The sequence below is a fragment of the Pelodiscus sinensis genome, chromosome 24 (assembly GCF_049634645.1).
Source record: "Pelodiscus sinensis isolate JC-2024 chromosome 24, ASM4963464v1, whole genome shotgun sequence".
Taxonomy (NCBI): domain Eukaryota; kingdom Metazoa; phylum Chordata; order Testudines; family Trionychidae; genus Pelodiscus; species Pelodiscus sinensis.
The window spans coordinates 2772340-2782303 of record NC_134734.1 but is presented as its reverse complement, the minus strand read 5'-3'; the positions used below and the strand labels follow the sequence as shown (position 1 = coordinate 2782303).

Genomic DNA, 9964 nt, shown 5'->3' with positions numbered 1-9964 from the left:
CAGTCCCCGACTCCCCCATGCAGGGACTGAAGAGCATTAGATGGCTCCAACGTTCTCGGACCAGAGGGAAGGAAAATAGCAAAGCCACTGAACTCTGCCAAATGTGAAACCCACACGGCCCCTGAGCTCCGCAGAGCGGTGCAGCCACCCTGCAAAAGAGAGTCCGCTCCTCCAGCTGTTCACACCTGTGCTCGGGAGCAATTCACACCTCTGTGAGATACAGCTTCCCCTGAAAACCAAGTGTCAGTAACATGCACACGGAGACATGGGAACTTTGACACAGCCCCCCAACCTGTGCCAGTAACCAACTTTTCGGGGCTCTGGTTGTTCTGAAAACCTGGGTTTGGGGGGTCCACAGGGAGATGACCCCAAATGATTTTTTTTGGCAAATGAAAAGGGCCGGGGGAGGGATTGTTTCAGGCCAAACAATTTTCCCCCTTCGCATGGTTTTTACACCTTTTAAATACAAATCAGATTTCAATGTAGCACGTGTGAAGACAAAGCTGTTTCAGACAAGAACACGGGATGTTTCACTGTGAATGTGAACGTTCGGCGGCCTCCAAGCCCAGCCCCTCTGTCTCAGGGGCCAGCCCCAGTCTGTATGGGTCATGCCTTGGTGGCAAGATTGGGTGCAAGGTGAAGGGGGGACCTAGACCTGCCCACTACTCAGAGACCCTCTGACAGCAGCTTGGTCCTGCCCTCCCCCAACTCCCCTTCAACAGCCTTGAATTCGTGGGCCACTTCCCCTGAGATCCCAGCACCTTCCCGTCCCTTGTCACAAGGTCACAGCCTGGCAGGGACCAGGCAGGGGCCTCCCTCTCTAGCCCCCTGGCGCCCACCCAGCCCTGCTCTCCCCAAGGTGCCTCTTCGGGAACCAGCTCTGCCCCCTTCCTGTTCAGGGCCTAACTGTGCCCTCTCTGCGGAGCAGTTCCTTTTATACAGGGCTGCTCCAGCCAGCTACTCCCTGATTGGCTCCTTAAAAGCTCCTCTCCGATTGGTGACCACATCTGTACACAGTATTCAAGATGTGGGTGTCTCATGGATTTATACAGAGGCAATAAAGTATTCTCTGTCCGAATCCCTATCCCCTTTTTAATGATTCCTAACATTCTGTTTGCTTTTTTTGGCTGCCGCTGCACGCTAAGCGCATGTTCATAGAGAACTGTCCACAATGACTCCAAGATCTCTCTCAAGAGTGGCAACAGCTAATACAGTCCCCATCAATTTGTACGTATAACTGGGATTATTTTTTCCAACGTGCATTACTTTGCAATTATCAACATTAATATTCATTTGCCATTTTGTTGCCCCATCACCTAGTTTTGTGAGAGCCTTTTGAAGCTCTTCACAATCTGCTTTACTATCCTGATCAGTTTAGTATCATCTGCACATTTTGCCACCTCGCTGTTTACCACCTTTCTCCAGACCATTTATAAATAAGTTCAGTGCTTTTTTTGTAAGAAAAATGGTGCCCGTATTCCGGGGGAAAATTGTTGAGCAAAAAGAAACAAACAAAAAGAGGACAAAAGGCGCACTGGGGGCTGAAACGCGGTTGGGGCCCCTTTATGAACTGCATGTCTCAAGTGGGTTTCTGTCGGGAGCTAAGCTGCCCCAGGAAAATACCAGTGAAGTCTCCTCTGACAATAGGTGCCAGCACTCCACAGGGAAATGCCGTTCATTTCTGGTATGTTGGGAAAATAGGTGCTGGCATGCCATACCGGGGCGTACCGTCACACAAAGTACTGAATCAGTTGAATAGAATTGGTCCTAGTATAGAGGATTGGGAGACCCCACTAGTTACCTCTCTCCATTCTGAAAACTGGCCATTTATTCCTACCCTTTGTTTCCTGTATTTCAATCAGTTATCAATCCATGAGAGGGCCTTCCCTCTTATCCCATGACAACTTACTTTATTTAAAAGCCTTTGGAGAGGGACCTTGTCCCTGGAAATCTAAGTACATTATATCTACTGGATCCCCCTTGTCCACATGCTCAAAGAACTATAGTAGATTAGTAAGGCACAATTTCCCTTTGAAAAGAACCCTGTTGACTTTCCCCCAACAAATCATGTTCATGAATGTGTCTGACAATTCTGTTTTCTACTATAGTTTCAGCTAATTTGCTTTGTACTGATATTAGACTTACCGGTCTGTAATTGCCAGGGTCACCTCTGGAGCCCTTTGTAAACATCGGCGTGATGTTAGTTAAACTCAAGTCATTACGTGTGGAAGCTGATTTAAAGGACAGATTACAAATGACAGTTAATCGTTCCTCAATTTCATATTTCAGGTCTTTCCGAACTCTTGGGTGAATGCCATCTGGTCCTGGGGACTTGTTACTGTTCAGTTTATCAATTTGTTCCAAAACCTCCTCTAATGACACCTCAATCTGGGACGATTCCTCAGATTTGTCACATCAGAAGACTGGCTCGGGTTTGGGAATCTCCCCAATATCTTCAGTCATAAAGGCCAAAATAAAGAATTCATTTAGCTTCTCTGCAATGACCTTATCCTCGTTGAGTGCTCCTTTAGAATCTCAATCATCCAGGGCCCCACTGGTTGGTTAGCAGGCTTCCTGTTTTTGACATACTTGAGGCTGGTACACCCTGGCCAAGGCTTGATGGGTGCGAAAGCGATTTGGTATAAAAGATTACAATTTTACAAGGCCATGGCTGGGTTGCAATCTAAGGCAATAATCAAGAGAAGCTGCTTTGTGGACAGAGGCTTCCTGTGTTACAGAGAGGGGAGAAGAATCCTTCCTGTTCCCACGGGCCGGGTGTAGCAGCAGTTCCTGTGACAGGCAGATAACGGCTTGTTCCACCTGTAGCAGAGCGTTCCACTGGTGTCAGGTCCTGCAGGCTAGGAGACAGCAACACCGATCCCACGTTCCTGAGCCGACCTCATACTGGAGACAGATTGGAGCCAGTCCCTCCTACTGGGGAAAGGCCCGATAGTCCATCCCCACCCCTCTGAGCCAGCCTGTCCTCCAGCTCGCAGCCTCGTGGTGTTCTCAGTGTAGCTGGGTGTTAGACCAACTACACTAGGGTTACTCAACACTCATGCGGCCCACGGCCCATTGGTTTGCGGGCAGCCCACGGTGCAGTTAGGATTTACATGGGGCTTGACACGTTGCCCACAAGTGGGAGCCAAAACAAAAAAGGGGTCACTAGAACGGTCTTCTGTTGAGATGCGTTTTAGTAGTTAAACCCTGGACTGTCATTGCTCATTAAAAGTGCTGTCAGTTGGATAGAAATTGGGTAACTATGGCATCATATATAGAGTATCCCCGTGTCTGAGAGTCTGTAATGCCGAAATGCTGGCTGTTCCCGCTGGGCGGCGCAGTTGCCTGAAATGCTGGCTGTTCCCTTTGGGGGGCGCTGTTGTTGAAATGTTGGCTGTTCCCTCTGGGTGGTGCTGTTGTTGAAATGTTGGCTGTTCCCTCTGGGCGGTGCTGTTGCTGAAATGCTGGCTGTTCCCTCTGGGTGGCCCATGCTGCAGCTGAGCGACGCAGAAGTCAGCCAAGCGCCACAGCGGGAGGGAACAGCGCCACCCAGCGGGAACAGCCAGGGGCCTGGCCTTGATGAGCGTGCATCTCTGACGTCAGGAAAGGGCTCCAGATTCAAAAGCAGGAAAGCGGAGCAGACACAGAGGACACGGAGGAGACAGAGGGGAATGGAGGAGGCGGAGAGGAGGCAGAGGACAGCAAGAGAGAGAGAGTGAGAGAGATTCAGCAGGAGGAGGAGAAGAGAAAAACAGAGAGAGAGGCGGGAGGGGGAGAAGAGAAAGAGAGAGAGACGGAGTGAGAGGCAGAAGGCGGAGGAGAGCTGAGAGAGAGAGGGCGAGGCAGTAGGAGGAGAAGAGAGAGAGAGGCTGTTTGCACCGCTTGCTCCTGCATGGCAGCCCGGCTAAGTGGCGCAGAAGTCAGCCGAGTGCCATGCTGGGAGGTGAAGGGTGGCAGGGTGGTAATGTGTATGCCCAGCGGCAGAGTCTGGATGAGCATGCATTCCCGACGGAGACAGAGGAGAGCGGAAAGAGAGTGAGAGGCAGGAGGGGGAGAATAGAAAGAGAGAGATGGAGAGAGAGGAAGAAGGCGGAGGAGAGCTGACGGGGGGGGGGGGGCAGTAGGAGGACAGAGAGAGAGAGAGACATGGAGCGAGAGACCGGAGGCTCAGGAGAGAAGACTGATGTGGAGGTGAGACCTGAAAATCCCGTCTTATGATGGGCTAATTGGCTAGTTTTATTAATATCAGCAGAACTGATTTAAAAGGGCCTGTGTGTTTTATAGTCTTGCCTTAATCTTTGTACTCACGCCCATCAGTGTAAAAGATTCGATTTGCATATATTTGCATAGACATGTATTTGCATGTTTATGCAACCACACTTAAGTTGCAGCCTTCAGCATGTGCTGTGAGTATCATTGTGGCCCCTGGGGCTTCCAAAAGTGAGTAGCCCTGAACTAGACTGTCCCCTTCCTCTGTCCTGCCATGTCTGCTCTTCCTCCTCTGTAGCTCATCGCTCCATCTTGCAGCAGTGAGTTCCACCGGCCATAACTGAATTGCTGAGCATATCCAGCCTGGATGTTCTAGAGGACCAGATGGTGCCCATAAAGGTCCTCTCTGACGGTGCATTCTGAGCCCATTGTGGTATTTCTCCTTTCCTCTTCTTCCACTCTCCTCTCATCCTGTGTTGTCCCTTCCAAGGCTAACTCCTCTTCCGTCTCTCCCCAGGGAACCATGGAACAAGAGATCACAACTCTCCCACCAACTATAGAGGCAAATTCCAGCCAGAGCCCAGCAGCCGTGAGTGCCATGTATCTAGCCTCGGCAGGGTTTCTCTTCCCCACCTTCCTGGTGGGTGTGGTAGGGAATGGGCTGTACCTGTGGGTCCTGGGAATGAAGATGAGGAGGACGGTGACCACGCTCTGGTTCCTCCACCTGGTCTCCTGTTCTGCCTGTTTCACCCTGCTGATCCCCTTCTTTGCTGTCTACGTTCTCCTGGGTTTCCACTGGGTCTTTGGAATGGCCTTGTGCAAAGTCCTCAACACCTGCATCTCCATGGTCTTGTTCTCCTCCGTCTTCCTGCTCACCCTCATCAGCCTGGACCGCTACACTCTCATTCACCATCCCATCTGGTCCCAGAACTACCGCACCATGCACCGGGCTGGGAAGCTGGCTGTGGGTGTGTGGCTGGTCTCCTTTGCTCTCAGCATTCCAAACCTGGTTTTCCGGGAGACCCGCAAGGTGGACAGGGGCAGAATTGCCTGCATCTACAATTATGCACTTTCCAAGGACAGGAACAGAGCTGAGGTGCTGGATCTGGGGAGACAGATCCGTCTGGCTGTGTTTGTGATCCGATTCCTGCTGGGCTTCCTGCTGCCCTTCTGCACTATGGTAGGATGCTACAGTCGTGTGGTGTTGAAGATGAAGGAGAAGAGGCTGGTTTATTCTGGGAAGCCCTTCAAAGTCATGGTGACTGCAGTAGTTTCCTTCTTCCTCAGCTGGCTGCCCTACCACCTCTACCACGGATTGAAGCTCTACAAGGACATACCAGAGTCCGTGACAGGTGCCATCGTGGTCATTTATACCGTCATGTCCTGCTTCAATACCTGTTTCACCCCCATCCTCTATCTGTTTGTGGGGGAGAAGTTCAAGCAGGTCTTCAGGACGTCTCTTCTCACCCTTGTCAAGGCGGCATTTGTTGATGAACTGGAGAGCAGTGCCCGTGAATCTAGTGTAAGGAATGTGTCAGAATTCCAGAACACTCAAGAGAATATGATCTGAATTTGCCTGGACTTAGGGAAAGTGGAAGACTTGGCATGCCCCATTCATTGTTAGGTCTCCAATGGGTCTAAGTCGTGGTGGGTTCCAGGTGTTTCACTGTTCATAATCTCTGAGTGTTCCTGGATTCTAGATTCACAGCTATCTCCAGATTCCACTGGGTTCTAGATCTATCAATATTTTCAATCTCAGACAGTCATCTGTGACACGTTTTACTGGCACCAGAGCAGTAGCTAGATCTAGAACCTTGTTTGGTAAAACCTCTCACAGGGATCTAACCTGAGTCACTTGGTTTCTCTATCGCAAGTTGGGTCTAGAATCTCATTCATTCTAAGTCTCTCCTTGTATTCAAACTCCACATCATTTGTGGTTCATCCTGTGTTGTGAGCTGGGGATCTCTCCAGCTTGTGGGACACCCCTCCACCCCCATGAAAGGACTTCAGCAAACCACAGGCCCTTCCTATCCCTGGAGTCTGTCTGAATCCGTGAGGTGCTGGTGAAGCATCTGGGGTATTAAAGTGGGAAGTTGGAAGCCAGGATCTTACAGAGCAGGTGGGGCGGAGCATGTAAAAGACCAGCCCCCTGCGGCAGTGCTGACAGACGGGGATCAAATCCCACTTCACTGTCTCTGTGTTAAAGCACAGCGCTGGAGTCCCTCAGTCTCAGACCGTGTCCACACGGGGGCGCCGTGTAACGCTCCACGTCTCAGGCCAAAGGAAATTAAAACGCTTCCCTTCCTAGATCCAGTGTCTGTAGGCGTGTGTGATGTGGGGGCACTCCCCTCCCACGAGCACCCCCACTCTGCTGCAGGCAGCCTTCGGCCCCACTTCAGTCAGCAGGAATCTTTAATAAGCCTTGCAGCTACTCACCCCTCCGGCCGAGTCCCACGCCGCGGGGTTTTCGCAGCCCCCTGCCGGGGTGCACCTCTAACAGGGGCCTGGCCCGGTGTCCTCTGCCAGTTGTCCATGTCCAATCCATGCTCCATCTTTTTCCCTGCTCAGGAGGAGAGCATTGCCCCTTGGGCTTCTCCTTGTGACAGACTGGACCAGATCTGGGCACCACTGAGGATGTCCGCTCAGGGCAAATTGCTCAAAACCAGAGCTCCTTACAGCCCCAGACTAGAGACCCTTCCAAACAGGCCATAAACCAGTCACACCAAGCACTTCATCTGCCAATCCAGCCAGCAGGAAGCCTCAGACACCCCAGCTCTCCCTGTGCCCTAATCCCCCCCCCACCGGCCTGCACACAGGTGAGGGATTATAGAACCCAATCTCACCTACCCCGAACGGGTTCTTCCGGCCCCGAAGAACCAGCCACTGTTCCAGTTCAATTTATACCTTGGATCTTACTCTCAAGTGCAAGCCAGACCAATCCTTTAGGCTCTAAAATCTAAAGGTTTATTAAGAAAAGAAAGAAAAGCAGGAGAGTAAGGTTGTTAAGGAGGATACATCACATGCAGCAGTCACCAGGTTCTTGAGGCAGGCTCTTAGCAGAGATGTTACAAACTGCTAGTTGAGAAGTCTCTGGTGCACATCTTATGTCAGGATGGGTCGGCAAACCTTCCCGGCTCCCTGTCCCTCGCAAGGCTGTTTCTAGGATCAGTAGCAAGACTGAAGACAAGATGGAGACCTCATGGCACTTTATATCCATTCCTGGTGTCTCCCAAGCAGGAGCTGGTCACATGGGTCAAGTGACCTGTCTCTGTTTCACATGTCAACAGACATTATGCCCTGGCTGGTTTTCAGGTTTCCAGAAGCCTTCCTCAGGTGTGTATTGACCACTCTGAGAGCCAGTGTCCATGCAGGAGTGCTAATTAGCATAGTCGTTGGCTGAACAATCCCTCCTCCCAATAGGCAGTCCAGGCACATTGCTTGCTCCCAGACAGAGAACATTTACAATACAAGCACAGAGCCCATATTCATAACTTCATATATAGACATCATACAAGGACATTAGTAGCCCGTACAAAATCAGTAGAACACAAGCTTTAGTTTGACACCTCACATGGTCCACTTTGTACAGCATTTTGGGCGAACACCCCCCGTGGGTGCAGCAGTGATCTGTCTGCTCGTTATAAAACCCACTAACATGACACTCCTCATGGAGACGGTGTCCCCATAGCTCCCCACTCTGAGCTGTGCCTGGTTGCACCAGCCCTTTTAACTGTCTCCCTTCAGGACTGGGCTGCAACTGAGCTGCGGCTGAGCCTGCAGCTTCTTTTATGGTCCTCCCCGGCTCCTGTTTGGCCAGTTACTCCAGGGCCTCTCTAGCCTCCCAGGAGGACCTCTCTATGGCTTTAGGGCAGGGGTGGGCAATCATTTGGGACCAGGGGCCACTTCAAAACTTTTTGAAGTGTCCCTGGCCTGCCAGGAAGAGGCGGGGTCTAAGCCGGAAGGGGAAGGGCCAGGATACCTCTGGGCGACCTCACTCCCAGACCATGATTAGTCTGGGGGTGGGAAAGCCCCTTTGCCCAGCCTTCCCACTAGGCACCCATACACCTGGCAGGGCAGGAAGGGACTTCCCATGCTACCCCATTTCCAAGCCAATCAGGGCCTGGGGGCAGGGGAGCAGCAGGGCCTCTGTGGGCCAGATCAATCCACTTGGTGGGCCAGATCCGGCCAACGGGGGCCTTTTTGCCCACTCCTACCTTAGGGCCTAGCTGCATTACAGCGTGTGGCTGGGTACACTGGGCCCTGAGATCTCTTGCTGGAGGCCTCCTGGCTTTGCCCCAGGAAAGCTCAAGGAAAAGGGTCCTCCAAGCTGCCTAGAGTGGCTGTGAGGGAAGCAGCCAATCAGAGAGCTGCAGAGAGCAGCCAATGGGGGCCAAGCAGTCCCATATAAAAGGGGATGCAGTGCAGAGCACAGGAGGGTTTCTCCCTGGAGTTGGAGGGGTGTGGCTGGAAGTGACAGGACCTTGGACAGAGCAGTGCTGCTGGGGATGGTGAGATGCGGGTCCCAGCTGAGGAACATGCTGGGGACCCAGGGAATTTTATCAGTGACTGGGTGTGTTGAAGGGGACAAGGCAGATGGCTGAGGTCTATAGGGCCCTGGGGTGGGGTTTGGCGCAGTGGGGGGACCTGGATTCCACCCCCCATTAGGACTTTGGATGCACCTGAAAAGAGGGAACTGAACTCTGTTAGGGTATGTCTACACTACAGTGCTAATTCGAACTAACTTAGTTCGAATTAGTTAATTAGAACTAAGCTAATTTGAATTAGCGCAGCTAGACCTAAAAACTAGTTTGAATTAGCGTTTTGCTAATTTGAACTAGTATGTCCACATTGAGTGGACCCTGAACAGAGGTTAAGGATGGCCGGAAGCAGTGCCGGAAGGGTATCAGAGTAGGACTTAGAGCGTGGAGCTGCTGTCTCAGGCTAGCCAAGGGCTGTGCTTAATGGGACCCGACCCCCACCCCGGACAGACAGTTCGCAGGGGTGCCCCTCTTGCAAAGCAGTCCTGGCTTGGATTGCCCGGAGTACCCACACTGGGCACATCACAGCACTTGGCCATCAGACCGGCTGCACTTGCCGCAGGCTGCCATCTGGGGAGAGGGCCCAATTGGGGGGCTGCAGGAGAGATTCCACCCCCAGAAGCCCGCAGAGCCAGCCCAGTCCTCCCCATCGGGGGCTCGTACCTCACTCCTCCCTCACCTCCTTCCACTTACCCCTCCCTAGCCCCCCTTCCTGCTGTACAAAATAAAGGACAATTGTGTTCAAAAATAGAATCTGTCTTTATTGAACAAAACTGGGGGAGACTGGGAAAAGGAGGTGGGAGAGGGGAAGAGAAAGGCTGGGAGAGCGGAGGGCAACTAACATGATCAGGGGTTGGGAACAGGTCCCCGATGAAGAGAGGCTAAAGAGACTGGGACTTTTCAGCTTAGAAAAGAGGAGATGGAGGGGGGACAGGATAGAGGTCTATAAAAGCATGAGTGGGGTGGAGAGGGTGCATACAGAAAAGTTCTTCATTAGTTCCCATAATAGAAGGACTAGAGGACACCAAAGGAAAGGAATGGGTAGCAGGCTTCAAACTAAAACCAGAAAGTTCTTCTTCACAAAGCAAATAGTCAAACTGTGGAACTCCTTGCTGCAGGAGGCTGTGAAGGCTAGAACTAGAACAGAGTTTAAAGAGAAGTGAGATAAAGTAATGGAGGTTGGGTCCATGGAGTGGTATTAGCCAGGGGGTTGGAGT

At 51.8% G+C, this 9964-nt stretch overlaps 1 protein-coding gene across 1 annotated transcript; it reads left to right on the top strand.

Annotated features, from left to right (window-relative positions):
- The first annotated feature begins 4720 nt into the window (after positions 1–4720).
- Positions 4721–8109, top strand: LOC142819571 (putative G-protein coupled receptor 33). The gene has a single exon (XM_075907623.1). It carries the CDS (start codon positions 4733–4735, stop codon positions 5777–5779), a length of 1047 nt encoding a protein of 348 aa, XP_075763738.1. The 5' UTR covers positions 4721–4732; the 3' UTR covers positions 5780–8109.
- The last annotated feature ends 1855 nt before the right edge of the window (positions 8110–9964 follow it).